General features: G+C 45.2%; 1 protein-coding gene across 1 annotated transcript in view; it reads left to right on the top strand.

The window, feature by feature from the left end:
• MAPK1 (mitogen-activated protein kinase 1) overlaps nucleotides 1–18,184 on the top strand; it is a 107,670-nt gene extending 89,486 nt beyond the window's left edge. Inside the window, exons 7-9 of the mRNA XM_045887193.2 lie at nucleotides 6,827–6,936; nucleotides 10,047–10,172; nucleotides 16,499–18,184. Coding sequence (XP_045743149.1) covers nucleotides 6,827–6,936; nucleotides 10,047–10,163 — 227 coding nt within the window. The 3' untranslated portion in view covers nucleotides 10,164–10,172; nucleotides 16,499–18,184. The remainder of the gene's footprint in view (nucleotides 1–6,826; nucleotides 6,937–10,046; nucleotides 10,173–16,498) is intronic.
• The last annotated feature ends 2,543 nt before the right edge of the window (nucleotides 18,185–20,727 follow it).

The raw sequence follows: 20,727 nt of genomic DNA, 5'->3' as shown, positions 1-20,727 counted from the left end.
GTTTTAAAAATCATGCCATTAAAAGCCAATGATACTTAGCATATTCAGTATTTTTCTGATCTCTGAATGGAGAAAGACTTTCTTCCTAGGCTGTGAAAATACACAAACCAAGAAAACAAACATAAGAAAAAAATGGTAGATTTGATCACATAAAAGTTTAAAACTTAAAGTAGATTGGATAGGTGTGAGCAGTAGGTATAAAATGTTCCAAATTGAAAAACATTTGAAGGATCCCTGTCCTAAAACTCTTAATGTTAAGGCAGCTCAGCACCATGGTTTAGGCCTTGTGCTCTAGAATTGGCCTCCTGAATTCAGATGGACCCCACCACCTCAAATCTTTGACTTTGGACAAGTTATTTAACTTTTCTGTTTCACAATTTCCTCATCTCAAAATTGGAACAAATTGCATTTCCCACCTCATAGGGTAATTTTGGGAGAGTTACATGAATTATTAGTTTATTGATGTTAGACTCATCATTAAATTAGTCATGCCTGAAGAACAGAGAGAAATCTAAGACCTCAGTGGATAAATACATGAGCAAAGGACAAGAACACAATTACATGAAGAAAACAGTGAGATGAGGAAAAGTAGGAGGAACATTTTAAAGAGTGGCAGTTGAGACTTTAGTTTGGGCATATTAAATTTAAGGACACCTAAAGGCTAAATGTTAATTGAATGGTTGAAGAAACTATGATGCCTCTGCTTAAAGCTTTAGAATATCATAAAGTCACTAGAAGTGATTCTTACAAAGTTTTTATAGCATGGACAAATATTAATGAGCAATATTTACTGGGGAAATAATACAGCATTTTTTTATATAAGGTATGATCTCAGCCATGTAAAAGAACATGCAGAGAAAAATTCTACAAAATTTGTCAGAAGATTAGCAGTGGTTACATTGAGCGATGGGGCTTTGGGTGCTGGGGCTGAGAGATGGGATCTTGGATGAGTCATTCACAGACTAGAGGGTCAGCTGTTTGAGGCTTTCTTGGTTCCACCTCACAAGAACCTACTGCCAATGGCTTAGGCCTGAAGAAGGGCTGTACTGGCTCTCATAACTTGACAGGTTGAGTGATGTTTGGATTCCAGAGCATAGCCACTTTGACCAGAATCTGGACCTCTCTGTCGTTCAGTGTTGCCTTCCTCTCTGATGTCTTTATTGTTAGTTAGCTCTTTTCTTGTGGTGACAGGATGGCCACCGGCAGCTCCAGGTCACTGTGACCTGTTTCCTGATAGTTTCAACCCCACTGTGGGACTCACTGCTTCTTTGTATTCATCCCTGACCAGTCTTTGTGGCCAAATAAATCTTAAAAAAAAAAAAAAAGAGTTGAAGCACTCAGTGTGAACGGAAGTTTGAAATGGAAATTGCTTCTGTTTATTTTTTAAAATAAAAGTGTAATTTGTGTAAGAAGTCTGTCTCCATTTCTCAGATAACCTGTTCGAAAGGCTTCCAGACTCTGTAGTTGCGCCTGTAAATACATGTATTATATATTATGACCCCTGTGAATGAGGTCATAAGCTATACACTCTTTTATTGCCTGCAGAGAGTTGTATTTATCAATCTGAAACTTGGGTTAGCGCTCTAGGCTAAAGATAGATTTAGGAATTTTTTCACAGATGGCATTTGGAATCATACAGGAGGTTGAGAGGCTAAGAAGGATGACATGTCAGAGCTAGAGAACATGAACCTTCAGTGGCCAATGGAATAGGAGTAGGAACTCTTGAAAACCAGAAAGAATGATGGACAAAGAAAATAACTAGTGCATATTTCACAGAAGCAGTAGATAGCATCATGAGAAAGTGGACATGCTCAGCAGTCTCTGTGGAACAGAGGCTTCCAATTAAGGGATCATTGGTGACTACATAAGAGTATTTGAGGGACCCCTGCGTGGCTCAATTGGTTGAGCATGCAACTCTTGGTTTCGGCTCAGGTCATGATCTCGGGGTCGTGAGATTGAGCCCCACACCGGGCTCCGCCCTCAGCCGAGAGTCTGCTTGAGATTTTCTTTCCTGCTTCCTCTCCCTCCACCCCTCCCCTGCTCATGCATGCTTGTGCACATGCTCGTGTGCTCTCTCTCTCTCTCTCTCTCAAATAAATAAATCTTTAAAAAAAAAAAAAGTTGAAGTACTCAGTGTGAACGGGGAGTTGGAAATGGAAAGTGCAGACAGAAACAACTGGTCCAGATGAGGGGGAGCTGGCTACACGTTGTGGAGGTTTGGCTTCGAACAGGGAGAGGGTCTCCTCTTTCTACAATAAGGCTATGTGTGAATCTGGTGGAAGGACATCCAGGAGGGTTGCTCCTGGGGACCTCTGTTTTCTCGGTAGCACCCTCAGTAATACCTGCACAGAGTAATGAGGTTCATATGGCAGGAAGGGTCTGACTCAAGCTGTGTGAGTTGAGAAGAATCTTAGAATAGAAAAGCAGCTGAGCAGAGATTTCCCAGAACATTGGAGGGGGGGGGGAGGGCTTGATAAGATTAAAAATCTTGAGTTTGTGTGGTACACGCTTCTCAATAGTGTGCTCCTTACATCTCTGAGGTATCCCAAGTCCTTTCAGGGTGTCCATAGGGTTAAAACTATTTTCATAGTAACACGAAGGTGTTCTCACACTCTCTCTGTGCTGCCATCTACACTTCGGTGCAGAAGCAGTGGTGAGCAAGACTTGTCGACACCTCGACCCAGGACAAGGCAGTGGCTGTGCCATGCCCTCACAGCTAAAAACCGGTGCCAACTGCACGTAAGCATGTCCCTGACAGAGCAGTAAAAAGTACTTGCTTTATTACATCCCACCCTGCTTACATTGTCTTGTGCACATTGTGTGTAACAAAATGAGAACATAGACACATAAAGCATGTCTGCCACATACTGAATGCAATGGTTTTTCTCAGAGAAAAGTGCTTGTACAGTTTGAACTGTGGCTGAATTAACTGCTTTTTAAGATCAATCATCAAGGGGCGCCTGGGTGGCTCAGATGGTTAAGCGTCTGCCTTCGGCTCAGGTCCTGATCCCAGGGTCCTGGGATCCAGCCCCGCGTCGGGCTCCTGGCTCAGCAGGGAGCCTGCTTCTCCCTCTCCCCCTGCCTCTCCCCCGCTCATGCTCTCTCTTTCTCTCTCTGTATCTCTGTGTCTCAAATAAATAAAATCTTAAAAAAAAAAAATCATCAGTAGGTTTTAAGAGCAGGGTTCTAAGACTGGGAAGTTTGAGAAGCATTGTTGCAGTGGCACAGTTTGAACAGCCAGGTCTTTTTCTCTGGCCCTACTCAGAAATTCAGGCCACGGATGGGAGTGACAGGTTGCAACTTTGATCTTGGATGAGACTTGTGCTGGATAGGTAAGATGGACCTGCAGTGGTGCTGTAGAGAGCCAATCATATGACTCACCCAGGTCTGGGCTGAGATGGGAAAGAAAAAAGGCTGATGTAACAGAAGGGCAGGGTCATGTTGCCGTGTACCCACTGAAGTTAAAGAGAAGGTGTGGGTTCAAGGAGGCTACAAAGGAGAGTCAGGGATTGTGGTCAGATGTAATCCCAGCCTTGAAGGGACTTCCAGTTTTTAGGGGAAATAAAACCTGTATCAGAGGAAGCATACGCACAGGCAGAGTGATTCATGCCATCTGAGCAGTGCCAGTGGATTGCTGTGTGGTGTGGGAGGAGGGAGGCCAGGCACTCTTGACTGTGGGATCAGTACCTGCCAGTGGCTTCCCGTTTCTGTCCTTCTCCCCCTCTGTAGCTGTGAGTAATGCAGAAATAGCGCTAGCAATAAAAGGGAGTTGGAGATCCAGTTATTTTTCAGGTGGCAAAATAACCTATCTTCCTTTGTGATTTTTGCCAGTAAGTTTAAGGGCCTAGAATTTAACTTGAAGGAACTAAAAGGTCTATTTTAGAGCTGCTTAAGCTGCCAAATACCAGCTGCCTTGAAGTGTTTCCCTACTTAGTACCAATAAGATTTGGAGGGGAAAAGTATCCCCCAGTGGCTGAGAACTAATGCTGTTAGAATCTGACTGTGGCCAGACCCTTCTGGATTTTTCCTGACAGACGGTGTCTAATTGGGCAAAAGGCCAAATGGCTTCTAATCTCTCAAAGTTCTTGGGGAGGGGTGCTTGGGTGGCTCAGTTGGTTAAGAGCCCAATTCTTGGTTTTGGCTCAGGTCATGATCTCAGGGTCATAAGATTGAGTCCCACATCCGTCTCTGCACTCAGTGTGGAGTCTGCTTGGGATTCTCTCCTACCCCTCTGTGCCCCTGCACACACATGCTCACACTCTCTCAAATTAATAAATAAATGAAATCTAAAAAAAAAGTTTTTGGGGAATGTCTATGATGAGTTCTTTTGTGGTGAGAGGGATGGTGTGGGGGGAGCAGTCCGTGGTTGGGAACAGTAGATAGGTTAAGTTTATTATCTGGGTTACAGATAGTAGGACTGTAATGCCCAGCAAGTGGTTATGTCATATGTTCACACATCTGCCAGGGGTTCTGTGGGACTTGCATTGGGGCCAGAGGCACCTGAGTTATTGACCATTGTGCTACACTATCCTGACTTTTGAGAGAGCTGCCTCTGAAAGCCTGTTCGTGGGCCCCTGAGACCCCGTGTCATGGCTGCAAGGATGAATACCTCTCCTGTCCAGACAGTGCTTTAGTCAACACTCTAGATTCCTAAAGCCTCCTCTGCTCCAGAAAGTTCTCTAGCCCATAAAGCAAAATGTCACTGTTCCCCAATTTCCTATAGTACACTCATGTGTATTGAAAAGATTATAGAGGCAAAAATAGAAAATGGACTATTTGTAGAAGTACACTATGTAAAAAACTTTTTTACAGTTTGTGGACATGAGAAAAGTTCCGTGTTGCGTGGAATTTCTCAGGTGTCCAGCATGTGGTTTACCATATTTATCATCTCCCAGTTGTCTTGAAGATTAAGGGTGGGTGACATGCAACAAGGGAAGTCACAGTAGGAGCCAGAGCTGAGTATGCACACACAGGCACGCACACACACACGTGCACGTGCACACATATCCTCTCATGCCTGTGCTTTCAGTCACCTGAGGCAGTAAGGTGCTGCCTCTGCGTGCTCTCCCGGGGACTACCTGGCACACGAGCAGTCAGGCACTTTGGATTCAGACTGTGTACTGGCCTGCTGCTCTCCAGAGTTGAACAGTTTTTAGTGAATAAATGATTAAAATGATTTTCCTTTACCATTCTACTCTCAGGACTAAGTGATATGTGCTGATTTGCAGGTGGATGAGGTCGATGATCTAATAAGTTATCACTGTAAGAAATAAGGCTTCGTTGAGATGGCAGTGTTTTCATTTTTGGTTTTGTATATTTTATTGATCATTTATTTTTTGTTTATTTTATTGATATGTTCTCTAAAAAGTGTTCTTTATATCGCCTAGTAGTTTTTCAGACTTGGAATACATTCTCAGACTTGTTCCTTGGAGTCCTTAGATTTTTCAGGGGTGCCTCAGAGCTGTGAGCTAGGAATTAAGAGAGCTGGGTAGCTCCTTACTTACTCCCTGTCAAGAGCCTTCATTTTGAGGAAAGGACCTGCTACCTAAATTGGAAACCACTGTTCTAAGCATCATTAAATAAAAGCACGCATTTTTTTTTTAAGGGCAATAATGTCTTTTCTAGCATGTATTCTTTCTCATTGAAACCTGCTCTTGAGGGGCGCCTGGGTGGCTCAGTCGTTAAGCGTCTGCCTTCGGCTCAGGTCATGATCCCAGGGTCCTGGGATCGAGCCCCACATCGGGCTCCCTGCTCAGTGGGAAGCCTGCTTCTCCCTCTCCCACTCCCGCTGCCTGTGTTCCCTCTCTCACTGTCTCTCTCTCTCAAATAAATGAATAAAAAATCTTAAAAAAAAAAAAAAAAAAAAAGAAACCTCCTCCTGATACTAAATACAGGAACTGTTCAGTCACATTTCCCTTAACCCATGTTCTAGCCACTGTCACCCATGACCTTTGGCTTTCCTCATGGCTCGAAGTAGTGCCTGGACAATAGCTATGGAGGCCACTAGGGTAAGCTATTCATTAGCTGTCTCTCCCTCTTGGTCCTTTTGATCCCACACTTGCTTCTATTCCTCCACTCTCTACATAGAAGAAATGTTCAGCTGCTGACTACTGACCAGATCGAGAGAATACTTTGGGGGCGCCTGGCTGGCTCAGTTGGAAGTGCATGTGACTCTTGACCTAGGAGTCATGGGTTCAAGCCCCATGTTGGGTGTAGAGATTAGAGATTACATACATACATACATACATAAACAAACAAATAAGAAAGAGAATGAGAGAAAGAGAATACTTTGTTTTGGGCTTTGGAGAAAGATGTCAAGCTGCAGAGTGGGCCAGGGGGCCTGTGCTTCACACATGGATCTCAGCCAGGACCTGGAAACCACATAGGAGGACAAGTGACCATTGTCTTCTGTGACCTTGGAGGCCTACTCTGTGTGTTGAAAGATAAATTGGCCATTGCAGAGAGGGCTTTGGAGTTAACTTAAGAGAAATACATATATAACACTTTTCCTTCAGATGCCTGCAAAGCAGAATAGTGATTTAGGAAAAGTCCAGGTTTTGTAAGCAGAGTTGGATTTGAACCTTGGTCTTCCACTTTCAGCCTTTAGCTGATCACTTACCTTTCTGAGCCTGGGTCTGCGATTGTCAGATGGTCATAGTCTCAAGAAGCTCAGAGGGATAATAGGCACCCAGTGTGCGGGTTCTTCTCGCCATGGCGATGCTTAGTTCCATTGTTTGTGGGTCAAGTTTACTTAAGCAGGAAATGGAAAGTAATTCAGTAAATGTTCCTTTGGCTTCTCACCACTGCAAAACCTTTCTCTTTGTAGCTCTGGATTTACTGGACAAAATGTTGACATTCAACCCTCACAAGAGGATTGAAGTAGAACAGGCTCTGGCCCATCCGTATCTGGAGCAGTATTATGACCCAAGCGATGAGGTAAGACCCATACTCCTGGCTGCTTCTTCAGGAATATCTATCAGTCAGCATCAGGCCCAGCCAGGAAGGGCCCAGATGTCATGCTTAGATCGATCCTGAGAGGTATATGGTGCCACACCTGGTCCTCTCAGTAGCCCACATCATCTGCCTTGAGGACTAGTGCTGCCAGCACAGCTTGAAACCTCTCCCCACCCCAACCCCCAAGCCCCTTCTATCTTAGAAAGCTTCCTCCAGGCCACCTGCAGCAGGGGTGGGCCTGCGGAAATGAATGAATAAAGGGGAGCATAGATAAACAAGGGGTCCAAGGCTAGAGACCATTGTCATGGTTTGTGGCAGAAAGAGGTGCCTAAATCAGAGTGCCTGCCTGAGGGTGGAAAGGAGGCCAACTGCCTGCTTGGGGAGGGGCATTGCAAAGCAGAGGCGGGGGGCAGCTTGGACAGTTCCCACTGTGGCTTCATGACTTCGTGTCTGGTGTGCCTCCTTGGGGATGGGGACACAAGAGCCTTTTGTGGTGAGAAATGAGTCCAGAGATGGATGTGGCAGGCCTCTGGAGCATGCTGGACAGCCAGGTAAAGATACTGTGTGTCATGTTCTCTCTAGGAAAGTCCCAGTTCCCTGGCCTCTTCGAGTCTTCTGGGGCTTTATTCTCTGGATGGTAATGAAGAAAAATGCAATATAAACCAAAGTTTGGATCTTTCTAGTTGAGGCTTATGTATAGACAGCAAGCCTTCACACTCTGGTTTTAAAAGGGGGGAGAACCAAGTGGAGCATGTTAAAGGGGAAAATGGAAGATGATAAAGAGAAGAAATCAAAAAGAGGAAGTATTTCGGGCGCCTGGGTGGCTCAGTTGGTTAAGCGACTGCCTTCGGCTCAGGTCATGATCCTGGAGTCCCGGGATCGAGTCCCGCGTTGGGCTTCCTGCTCGGCAGGGAGTCTGCTTCGTCCTCTGATCCTATCCCCTCTCAGGTGTTCTCTCTCTCTCATTCTCTCTTTCTCAAATAAATAAATAAAATCTTTAAAAAAAAAAAAAAAGAAGTATTTCCTAATCAGTCCCCTTCCATCTCTGTCTCCTTCCCTCAGAAATAATGGGGGCAGCTTGCAGATACCTACAACATAGTAAATAACAGGAAAGGAGAGGAGAGTGTAAGGTTTGGGGCTCTGACTAGACCTGTGAGCCCCCTATGTCCTAATCGCAAGCCTAGGTGGTACCCCAAACCCAGTTAGGAGGTTGGGAAGACCAGAAGGATGGCATATGTAGGACACCAGTGTGACCCCACACATGGAGCTGCCCTTCAAAGAGGGCTAGCTCCTTGTTTTTCTCTCATGGACATGAATCTTTTTCCCCCTTTCAAGAAACCAGTGCTTAGCACAGAGTTTGGTGTCTTATGTTTCCTTACCCTAAAGGCCTGGTTGTGAGGATTACATGGATAAAATCTAGGAGTGCCTGGTAACTACTAGGCATCCACTGATTAACAGCTGGAATCCTCATCAGATTAGTTCTAGAACATTGTGTTAGTTTGGGGGTACTTAAAAATCAAAATATAAATAATATCAATTGACTGATTTCCTTTTTCATCATTATATATATGGGAATTCCTTGACAGAGACATTTTAAATATGTACTTTTTTTTTTTTTTTAAGATTTTATTTATTTATTTGAGACAGAGAGAATAAGAGAGACAGAGAGCACATGAGAGGGGGGAGGGTCAGAGGGAGAAGCAGGCTCCCTGCTGAGCAGGGAGCCCGATGCGGGACTCGATCCCGGGACTCCAGGATCATGACCTGAGCCGAAGGCAGTCGCTTAACCAACTGAGCCACCCAGGCGCCCTGTACTATTTTTTTTTAAGATTTATTTATTTGAGAAAGAGAGAGAGCAAGCACATGAGCGAGGGGGAGGAGCAGACTCCACACTGAGCCAGGGAGCCTGATGTTGGGCTCGATCCCAGGACCCTGAGATCACAACCTGAGCCAAATGCAGACACTTAACCGACTGAGCCACCCAGGTGCCCCTTAAATATGTACTTAAATAGCCTTCTGATTAGTTATAGAGTGTGCTGAAAAACAAAAATGAAAACTTGCAGAAAACTATGACACAGATCACTTTGTAGTCTTGTTACACAGATATTAAGATTATGGAGTATTTTCTTTTTTTTTTTTTTTTTAAGATTTTATTTATTTGAGAGAGAGAGAGCATGAGAGGGGGGAGGGTCAGAGGGAGAAGCAGACTCCCTGCTGAGCAGGGAGCCCAATGCGGGACTCGATCCCGGGACTCCAGGATCATCACCTGAGCTGAAGGCAGTCGCTTAACCAACTGAGCCACCCAGGCGCCCCTGGAGTATTTTCTTCTTGGTTTTATATTTCTATATCTAAATTTTTTTTAAAAAATAGGATTCATTTTGGGGCGCCTGGGTGGCTCAGTTGGTTAAGCGGCTGCCTGCGGCTCAGGTCATAATCCCAGGGTCCTGGGATTGAGCCCCGCATCAGGCTCCTTGCTCAGCGGAGAGCCTGCCTCTCCCTCTCCCTCTCCCTGCCTGCCGTTCCCCCCTGCTTGTGCTCTCTCTCTCTCACTCTCTCTCTGTGTCAAATAAATAAAATCTTAAAAAAAAAAAATAAGATTCATTTTGTTTAACCCAAACATGCACATTTCCCCATATTAATCTTCCTTACAGCTTCATTTTTTTAATGGCTCCATAATATTTTTTCATATGAAGATACTGTAATGTATTTAATCAAGTACATTGATTTGAGTATCATGGCTTTTGATTGTATAAACGTATCACCACCACCCCAACAGCAAATTTCTGTTACCTCAACACTTAGTGCCTTAAAAATTTGAAAATAATTTTGGGATTAGTGATAAATTCAGAAGAATGCTCAAAATGGATTTAGTTGTTCCCCATTCATTTACTACATGTTCATACAAAGTGCGCCTTTTGGAGCGCATAGATGGGACATGGGTGCATAGATACTTTATCAGAGCTCTTGGTTTCCGTAGATGTCAGTGCTGCTGTATACCTTTCAGAGTCTAAGCTACAGACATTATGAATCAGTACATGACTACCTCAGCCATAACCACTCTTGTCTGTTCCATGTTCTGTGTTCTCCTATAGCCCATCGCTGAGGCGCCGTTCAAGTTTGACATGGAGCTGGATGACCTGCCCAAGGAAAAGCTCAAAGAGCTCATCTTCGAAGAGACAGCTAGATTCCAGCCAGGATACAGATCTTAAATTTGTCAGGTACCTAGAGCTTTAGCGACACGATAAACCCTGGTGAGGGAGAGAGAATATAAATTAAATGTTATTAAAAAGAAAGATTTCCTTGAGTTCCATGTGGAAGCTTTCCATGCTTAAGTCAGAAAGTCTGGTGAACAATGCAATGGTATCAGTAAGATTTTCAAAAAATTGTGTTCAAGAGAAAAGGAAATGCAGATCTTGATTTTAGAGAACATGCGGAAAGAGGAGAGAGAATAGTGTGGGAACTCAAGTGAGTGGTGGAGTGAGAATTATGTTCAAGTCTGCAGAAATGAGCAGTGAAGTCAAGAATTACAACCAAGGGCTGAAGCATTTTCTGGAGAAATGCTGTGGACAGACAGCCCGGAAGAGGCTGGTGGTGTTTTTCCGCAGGCAGCAGTGTCATGTGCAGCCTGCCGACAAGTGGCCTTGGGGCTGCTGCGCTTGCACCAGAACAAGAGGCTTCCTGAGGGCGGGGAGAGAAGAGTGGGTTCTGTGGCAGTATGCGTCTGATAGAACTGTATCTGTGCTCCATTCTTCCTGCCCTGTCCATTCTGTTTTCATACATCAGGATCTAGAGACGATGGTTTAGGCTGAGGGTTGGCAATACCAAGGCTCAAAAGCAGAACCTGCTCGGGTGTTTCACATAGAGGGCATATAACTGGTCAGAGGGCATTAGAAGGGCCGGAACGCAAAGAGTGGGGTTATCTGCAGATTAGTAACCCCAGGAAGCTCTTCCTGGGGGCCTTCAGCTAAAGGAGCAAAAGTAAAACAGTGTTAGCCAGGGTCCTTGATCATCACACAGCGAGGGTGCTGGGCAGCTTCTGTAACTGTAGCTGTTAGAGCATCATCATTGCTGAGAAGGGGTCACGAGCCTGTACTGCTGCTGGTCTGGGGGATCTCTGGAGCCTGAAGCTGCCGTTACCATCCAGTGCCTCTGAAACCAGGAGCCTTCCTCCTCCTGAAAAGTCATATGTCACTAAGAAGCAGAAAAAAGGAAACCTGGCTTTTCCTATGTGTGCTGGCCATTGGCAGAATCTCATCAGAAGTCAGTCAGCAATGAAGTCCAACAGTGCAGTTGACAAGCTCACAGCTCTGTCATTAAGAACAGAGGACAGAGGAAGGGTGGAAAGGATCTGAGAACAGACTTGGCCAGCTCAGCCTCAGAGAGCCGTGGAAGCCAGGCAGAGGAAGGCTGGGAACTAGTAGGGAGTGCACTCTGCTAGTGTGGGGTACAGAAAATGGGGTTTTCAGAAGTCTGGTCTCTAAGCATGGAGGGTTGGAGGAGAAGACTGGGTGGGAGATGAGCTCAAAATGAATCTGTTAGCTTCCAGACCAGAGGGCTAGAGGCTTGGACGAGGGCTGTGAAGGCGAGAAGTGGTGTTTAGGAGAGTGGAGGAAAAGCAAAGTCTGAAAGACCGGATTTCCTAACCCTAGCACCTGACGCTGGACATGTCCTAAAAGACAAAGTCAAAGCAGGTGAAGTGTGGAAGAAGCACGGGCTTATGGGACATTGGGAGCATGCTCATAAACAAGCCCTTGGGGAAGTGTCTGAATGAGAGAGGGAAGGTGTCAACAGGAGGCTGAGGAGGACAGAGTCTAGCAAGATTTGGATTCATTTATCCTTTCATACCTCATGATGTGACAGTCTGTTAAAGTATTTGTTATGTATAATGATCTGCAAGGTCACTCACTGACAGAAAGTCAGACCCCAGGACCCAACCATTTTTACTCCTTAACTTGAGTCTCCTTGGGTTCTCCTTCCTGGCCTGTTTGCTTGGTGCTCACAGTGGAAGGGGTCTTCTCTCTCCCAGAGCCTGCTCTCTCCCTTCCCTGTGTCTGCACAAGGTCAGATCAGCTGCCTCAGCATTTTGTAGATAAAGTTTTACCTGGCCCTTTACAAGAACAGGTTTTCTGACCCCCTGGCCTAGCATATTGAGCTGAGCTACTTCGGTTGCTTTTCTTCTTTCACCATCCCTTTAACAGCTCATTTTCCTGAAGTCCGTTGGTGGCCTCTGTTTTTCCCCATCTTTTTTTTTTTGAGCTCACACATACTGCATGCTTCCTCTGGGACAGGCACGTGTTAGACTCTGGGGAGCAGAGCAAACAAACCTGAACCTGGCCTCAAAGGAGCACACAGTTTAGTAGGGGACAAAGACACACACAACTGCCATGCATATTTTTAGTGTGAAAGAGAGTGCTGGGAAGGGGGCATCCTGCTCTCTGGGGAGGCGCTCGGCAGTGCGGGACCAGGGAGTCAGGCCCGTGTGGGAGGCTAAAGCCCAGGCTTACCAAGGAGCCTGCCTCTCCCTCACAGGCATCTTCAGGTTCCCGAAGCATCAGGGCAGGTGACTCTAGGGCAGTAAGGATGTTGGGTAACCTCAGAGAGCAGGTACCCTTGGGACCACTGGCGAGGCTACTGGAGGAAAAGGACAGTGCACCCGCCACAGCAGAACGAGTCAAAGGCGAGTGTGCTCCTGGGGCTACAGGGCGCAGCTGCTGGCCTGATGGCTCGTGACGGAGGCCACGGCGACTGCCAGTGTCCACCCGCGTTCTGAGAGTCCAGGACTGGGGCTTCTTACCAGGGACAGGGGTGGCAAAGACGGTCACTCTGTGTTTAGTTCACTTTCTCCACGGGAGCAAAAGGCACAGTACGTTATAGCAGGACTTTTTTTCCCAGCTTTTTGTTACTGAATTACAATTGACATACTGTATTAGCTTCAGGTGTACAGCATAATGATTTGATTTTTATACATCACAAAATGATCACCTCAGTAGACCTAATTACTTCCAATGGTTTTTAAATTACTATTTTCAACTATTCTGAAAAGTTGAGTTTTACACTTACAAACCCACATTCCCACCACCTAGATTCTGTGACTAACATTTTGCTATCCATCTTTCTCACATATCTGTCCATCTGTTCTTCCATCTACCTGTCAGTCTATCTTATTTCTTTCTTACACATTTCAAAGGAGGTTGCCAGCATCTAGATTGGCTTATAATTTAGTCATCTAGAATATAAAAGTGAATCCAGAGCAAGGTGGGGCTGGGGGCATTCATTAAATTCTGGGCCAAGTTCTTTCACAAACATTTTATTTTGATGCTCACAGCAACATTGTCTGAAGTCAGCACACAGCCCATGTTTATGATTGAGGAAACTGAAGATTGCACATGTTTAAGCGTTTTGCTGAAGATTATACGCTGTTGGCAAAGTTAGGTAGCTCTGGGTCTTTGGACCCAGAATCCATTTTCTTGTAAATTCTGTACACTGCCTTGGAGTAGTTCTGTGCCCTGGAAAAGGTTGAGGAACTCATTCACAATACTATGGCACAATGTTACTGAGTTCCCAGCCTGCAACAGTGAGATTAGAAGATACAAACTGGAGACTCAGGGAGGTACAGGTGCCAGAGCATACAGGGAGGTTAAAGAAAGGTGATGTTGACTGCCCAACTACATAAGAAAGAACTGGAAAACATGCCCACACAGGACCTCAGAGCATAGCTATGGGGCCCCTTTGCGGGAGGGGATGGCAAAGACTACTCCAGAGGAAGCTATCCCCTGCTTGCCTCGGCACAGGCTTTACTGATGCCCTGAGTGGTCTGAAAGGATCAGGGGTATTCATTATATTTTGTTTAAGTGGGTCAGTTTTAGATATGTGTCCACTGAAAAGTTAAAAATGTGTCCGTGGTTAGCTTTGTAACAAGCCTCCTGTTGCGTGGTTAACTTTGTGACAAGCCTCCTGTTGCGAGAGGCTGGTGAAGGTAGGTGGCCTGACTTCCTTCCTCCTCTGCCTGTTGGTGCATTTTCTCAGACTGATTAATTTCTCCCAGCCAGTAGATTTGGCTGCAATTCAGAACAGCGTACCTCTAGAGGGAGGTCATTTCCCATTTCTGAGTCCATCTCCTTGTCACAGAGTTGGGTTATAACAACCATCCTTCCTGCCCTGACTCTTGAGTGGTAGATGAACTCCATCTTGCCTGAAAGTGCATTGTGAAATACCAAAGTGACATTCTGCTAGATCATACTAGCAAACATTTCACAACAATAAGGGTCTCCCCAAAGAGAAGATCTATTTTGTTTGCATTTTGACACACTTAGTTAACCTCCCAGCCATCTCAAGCAGGTTTCCTCATCAGAACCAAGAACACAACCTGATTGGAGTGGTAATGTTTCACTTCTCCCTAGGATGATACAAAACTAATAGAGACCTGGGGTTGAACTTAATTCATTACATATAGATGCCTTAGGCAGTGGTCCTCAAAAGTGTGGTCCATCTGTGCCTTACCCTCCAACAGTCTGTGTTTTAACAAGCTCTGCAGAGGATTCTGATGTTCACCCTTGAGAACTATTAGCCTATAAAGGGTTAGAGTAGATTTGATTTGTAATATAATCTTTTCAAGTAAAATAGAGATATTACAATAACGAAGGGGGGACGTGTGTGCTTCTTGTACTTTGATGGTGTGACACTCCTAGTAGATCTCCTGCAGGTGGCCCATATTGCAGACATCTGGAGAGCCAGGTGGGCCCTGTCAAGTATAGTAAATGAGTGAAGGCTGTCCTCAGGGTGCCACCTGCTGTCTCTCAGGGTGCTATCCTGCAGGCCTGGTTGGGCAATAGCTGTCAGATCACCTCAGACCTAGGCGATCAGAACCATCTTCTGCTCGTGGGAACCATGCCATGGCTCCCTGCCTCACCAGAATCCAGGCCCGCCAACCTCACACTTCCAGCCAGTACTTCATTTTGCTTGTCCTTCTTTGTTGCAGTCGCAGGAAACTTGAGTGTTACAACAACACACTTGGCACTGTGTGGTTGATTTCTGTCTTAACTGGACATCCAGAGAGAGATTTGGTAAGAATAGGAGGCAGCAGGAGTGCCTGGCTGGCTCACTCAGTGGAGCGTGACTCTTGATCTTAGGGTTGTGAGTTTGAGCCCCACGTTGAGTGTAGAGATTACTTTTAAAAAAGGTGAGGGGTTGGTGCGCCTGGGTGGCTCAGTTGTTAAGCGTCTGCCTTCGGCTCAGGTCACGATCCCAGCGTCCTGGGATCGAGCCCCGCATCGGGCTCCCTGCTCAGCGGGAAGCCTGCTTCTCTCTCCCCAGTCCCCCTGCTTATGTTCGCTCTCTCTCTGTGTCTCTCTCTGTCAAATAAATAAATAAAATCTTTTTTTTTTAAGATTTTTTATTTTTTATTTATTTGAGAGAGAGAGAGAGAGCATGAGGGGGGGAGGGTCAGAGGGAGAAGCAGACTCCTTGCTGAGCAGGGAGCCCGATATGGAACTCGATCCCAGGACTCCAGGATCATGACCTGAGCCGAAGGCAGTCGCTTAACTGACTGAGCCACCCAGGCACCCTAAATAAATAAAATCTTAAAAAAAAAAAAAAAAAAAGAATAGGAGATCGCAGACAAATGTCTTGCATAAATGTGTGTGCTTTTTTTTTAGGATGGGGAGGGGAGAGGGAGAAGGAAAGAATCTTAAGCAGGCTCCATGCCCATTGTGGAGCCGATATGGGGCTTGATCTCACAACCCTGAGATCATGACTTGAGCCAAAATCAAGAGTTGGACACTTAACCAATTGAGCTACACAGACTCCCCAGATGTGTGGGGTTTTTTTCTCCCAAGATTTTATTTATTTGAGAGAGAGCACAAGCGAGAGATTACAGGCAGAGGGTGGGGCTGAGGGAGAGGGAGAAGCAGGCTCTCCGCAGAGCAGGGAGCCCGACATGGGGCTCAATCCCAGGATCCCGAGATCATGACCTGAGCCTGACCGACTGAGCCACCCAGGCACCCCCCAAATGTTTGTTCTTTTTTCTTTCTTTCTTTTTTTTTTAAGATTTTATTCATTTGACACAGACACAGTGAGAGAGGGAACACAAGCAGGGGGAGTGGGGAGAGAGAAGTAGGCTTCCCACTGAGAAGGGAGCCCGATGCGGGGCTCGATCCCAGGACCCTGGGATCATGACCTGAGCCGAAGGCAGATGCTTAACGACTGAGCCACTCAGGTGCCCCTCAAATGTGTGTTCTTTACAAAGACCTTCAGATTCTGGTTTTGACCATTAGAGTGGCGAGTACTGTAGTTAATAAAAAGCGTCTTAGGAACACTGAAGCTTGCCGAGCTGCGAGTATGCGTACACGCATGTGTTCCCGCCCCAGTGGTTCCAGGGGAAATGACTTTTTTGCAGGAGTGTTTTTTCCTTTGCTTCCCCCGCCCCTTCCAGTTTCATAATGTTGGTCCATTCTTTTCATTTCTCCGTTTTCCTAATGTTGCTGCTAATGTTGTTTTAATGTGGGTCATTCTTAACTCATAGGCTTGTTTGTTTGTTTTTCAATAGGACAAGGGCTCAGAGGACTGGACGTGCTCAGACATCGGTGTTGTTCTTCCCAGTTCTTGACCCCGGTCCTGTCTCCAGCCCGTCTCGGCTTATCCACCTTGACTCCTTTGAGCCGTTTGGAGGGGCGGTTTCTGGTAGTTGTGGCTTTTATGCTTTCAAAGAATTCCTTCAGTCCAGAGAACTGTTCCTGGCATCCCTGTGTGTGTCACCCACTGGTGACCTGTGGCAGTATGTACTTTCAGTGCACCTACTGCTTACCGTTGCTTTAGTCACTAATCGCTTTCTGGTTTGAAAGATGCAGTGGTTCCTCCCTCTCCTGAGTCCTTCCTCCGTGCTGCCCTGCTGACCCTTGCAGTCACACCAGAGATAGTTCTTTCCAGAATGGCTCTTGTCACTGGCATCTTACTTTATGAGAGGGAAGGCTACTACCTAGGGCACTTTAAGTCAGTGACAGCCCCTTATTTGCACTTCAGCTTTTCACCATCAGCATTTCCCCAGAGCAGGAGCGTGTGGAAACACCTGGGATGTTGTTGCAGCCTGCAGCGAGTGCTCCCGTCTCGGGAACCTTTGGGGGCACTTGCCCATGTCTTTTCTCATATCATGTTAGTCACTAGCATATTTAAGGTTTGTGCTGTTTGCCCAGCTTTTAGAAAACTCAGTCATTTTTCCTAATAAAGAACGAAGTACTGCACCCAGCAGCTTCACTCTGTAGATTTACTGTGGTTTCTTATACCATTTGTAGACGTATAACACTTGCCCAGATGTGTTATCTGCAGTACTAACTGTTTGCCAGGCTTACACAGAAAGATTTAAAGTGGCAGCTGCATTCGGGATTTAGTGAGAGATGGACACAGGTCGCAGCAGGGCGCTCAGGCAAGTGCGTGAAGAAGCAGCCAACAGGCCAGCCGGACGTCTCGGGGCCGAGCTGCACACGCGGGTGTACGCATACCCCCGAGCGCTTCACATGGCCTGCCATGTTCTGTGTAGCCACATTCAATGCCTCAGGATTTAGCAGAGAGGAGCCCTGCGTCTTTAAATGAGAAAGTGTACAATTCTTTTTCCTCCTACAGCATGTCAGCATCTCAAGTTCATTTTTCAACCTAAACGATATAACAATTTGTAATAAAGCCTTCATGAGCTCATGACGTGAAGCGCTGTTCTGTCGTCAGTGCTCTCAAGTGTTTCTGATACTGCTGAGCTAAGACCATGAGAAAAAGCTAGCACTAAATCATGTTTGGAGCTCTATCCCATATTATCCTGACCTCTTTAAGTATTTGTTCCTGCCACTGTACACTGTGGCGTTGACTTGGTGTTCTGTCCCAGTGCGGTGCCTCCTCTTGACTCCCCCACTGCTCTCTGTGGTGAGAAATCTGCCTTGTTCAATAATTACTGTACCCTCGCATGACTGTTACAGCTTTCTGTGCAGAGATGACTGTCCAAGTGCCACATGCCTATGATTGAAACGAAAAATTTATTGTTACCTCTGAGTTTGTGTTCCACGGAAATGCTCTCCAGCAGATCACTTAGGAAAACTAATTCTATTTTTAGCTTTTCATTTCTCAGCTATCCTTTTTTCTTGTTTGATTTTTGACAGCAGTGGAGAATGGGTTATATAAAGACTGCCTGCTAATATGAACAGAAATGCACTTGTAATTCATGAAAATAAATGTACATCTTCGATCTTCATATTCATGTTAAGATTGTCGATTTCCTCTGGATCAGCGTGTCCAAATGGACAGTCAGCTTCAGTCTATGCTTGGAGCAGAAATGCTTGCGGGCTCCCCCCCGCCCCCCACCCCCGGGGAACTGCCCCAACACTGGTTTACATAAGATGATTTAGAAGGCATCTCTGTAGGGTCCTAGTTTCCCTTTGCACAGCAGAGAATCAACTCTGACATGTACCTTTACTCAAATCATAGGTCTAGAATACTATGTCAAACTCTGATGAAGACTCCCAAACGTCTCAGGTTGGATTCTCTGGTTCTTTCTAAAGAAGACCTGCCTGTATGCCCCAGAAATGCTGCTGGGCATGGCTGGTGCTGGGAAGGACTGCCCAGTGTCACTTGGCCCCACACCAACCGGCCCAGGGTGCTGATGCTCACACCTCACAGGTTAACAGAGGACGGCTGAGTCAGCCTCAGAGATTGGAACCACATCTAGATTCTTGCCCTAAAATCCGTGATTTTCATCTGCGTGCTCAGAGCTGCCGTGTAAAGGTCTGCACAGCTTTGATAGGATAGAGGTTTGACTGTTAACTTGATACATTGGTGAGTCAGTTTTCATTTTCAAAGAAGCATTGACAGTTTTCTTACTCTTGTTTCTTTGTCCTTTTTAAATGGAATGTTAGTATTATGAGGTTAATCTGCAGTCCTCAAAATAGAAAGCCATGGCCTTGGTTACTAATACCTGAGGACGGTAGGCTGTCCCATCCCCCCCGCTGGTACTGTGGAGTGAGATTGGCATGAAACCACTAACTGTGTTCTAGAATCACTGTAGCCCTAAGTTGTGTGCTTTTTATTAATCATGCCAAACTTGGTTCAACAGGTCAGAGAATTATAATCAAGGTACCTGGGAAAAGTACTAGCTATTATGTGTGATAGGCTTGTCATTTGGATCTTCTTACATCTCTAAAAATGTACCGCTTAGGTCATCCAGATTACTTACTGGTGATACTGAATGCATCCATTCTTAGTATGCTCAGATAAGCTTTCAGACTAATGGCTTTTTTGGTGTCTAAAAAGTAAGCAAAAAAATTCCTGTTGAAACATTCCAATCTTTTTGTTTAGTATGAGACAAAATACCTAACCAAGCCAGGGGAATGGATTTGAGAGAACCCATGACGGCTCTGTGCTGACACAAGTCTTCAAAGCTGGTGGAGACACGCAGGCCATGTTGATGCATGGGTAGAAGAGTATCGTTGTGTTTGTGTGCAGTACACAGTGCGTCGTGTGTTCAGTCCGTCCTGCTGCAGGCGCAGGTGAGGGGTGTGCAGGGTCCTGTTGGCTTTTGGAGCCCACGTGCGGCTCATCACTGGTTGCATCTCGGTAGGGAGTCACACCCGTGTGCTGCCCACGCCACATGCCACCTACTGTTCAGACCATTCAGAGGAGACTGTTGTACCTTTATCTGCGTATGTGTTAATACGGTTTTTAAATTGGTAACTTTTATATAGTACGGTAACAGTATGTTAATACACACATATGCACACATGCTTTGGGTCCTTCCATAACACTTTTATATTTGTAAATCAATGTTTTGGAGCAATCCCACGTTTAAGGGAAATATTTTTGTAAATGTAGTGGTTTTGAAAATCTGAGCAATTCTTTTGCTTAAACATTTTTAAAGCATTTGTGCTTTAAAATTGTCATGCTGGTGTTTGAAACATGATACTCCTATATTGCAGATGAGAAGCATGTAACAGTAGATATGTGGTCTCTCTCACTGTAATCCAGTTTGGCATCATGGATCGGAAATGACTGGGAATCCAGAGGGAATTCTCTGGGGTTGCACCAGGTTTACCTAAAGCTCGTTGCCTTTTTTGTGCTGTTCATCCGTGTAGAGCACTCGAGAAAGTTCTGAAACTGCTTTGTATCTGCTTTGTACTGTTGGTGCCTTCTTGGTATTGTACCCCAAAACTCTGCATAGATTATTTAGTATAATGGTAAGTTAAAAAAAATGTTAAAGGAAGATTTTATTAAGAATCTGAATGTTTATTCATTATATTGTTACAATTTAACATTTATTTGTGGTATTTGTGATTTGGTTAATCTGTATAAAAAATTGTAAGTAGAAAGGTTTATATTTCATCTTAATTCTTTTGATGTTGTAAACGTACTTTTTAAAAGATGGATTATTTGAATGTTTATGGCACCTGACTTGTAAAAAAAAAACTACAAAAAAAAATTAGAATCATTAAATTGTGTCCCTGTGTTCCAAAATAACATAGTACTGCGCATGTATAGCTTAATTGGAATTTCACATGTGAACATAGGAAGTCGCCTAGTCCTTTATTACAGTGTTTCCCAAATAAGTGTGTTTGTAATTTGACTTTGCTTACAGTAATCAGGTATAGAACCAGAAGCTGGTGCTCTGAAGGCCAGTGGGATTTTAGTGCTCCATCAGGTTTTCCAGATTGTTCTTCAGATGCTTGGCTATAGAGGGGGGAAGAAGGCAGTGCTGGGAGTCCTGACACAGTGCCCATGTGCGTCTCTTCTCCATCTTCCTAAACT

The sequence above is a fragment of the Mirounga angustirostris genome, unplaced genomic scaffold (genome assembly GCF_029215605.1).
Source record: "Mirounga angustirostris isolate CCGP_5_RB_7025 unplaced genomic scaffold, mMirAng1.0.hap1 SCAF_14, whole genome shotgun sequence".
Lineage (NCBI taxonomy): Eukaryota > Metazoa > Chordata > Mammalia > Carnivora > Phocidae > Mirounga > Mirounga angustirostris.
The sequence above is the reverse complement of the archived record's forward strand: the minus strand, read 5'-3'. Positions and strand labels throughout refer to the sequence as shown.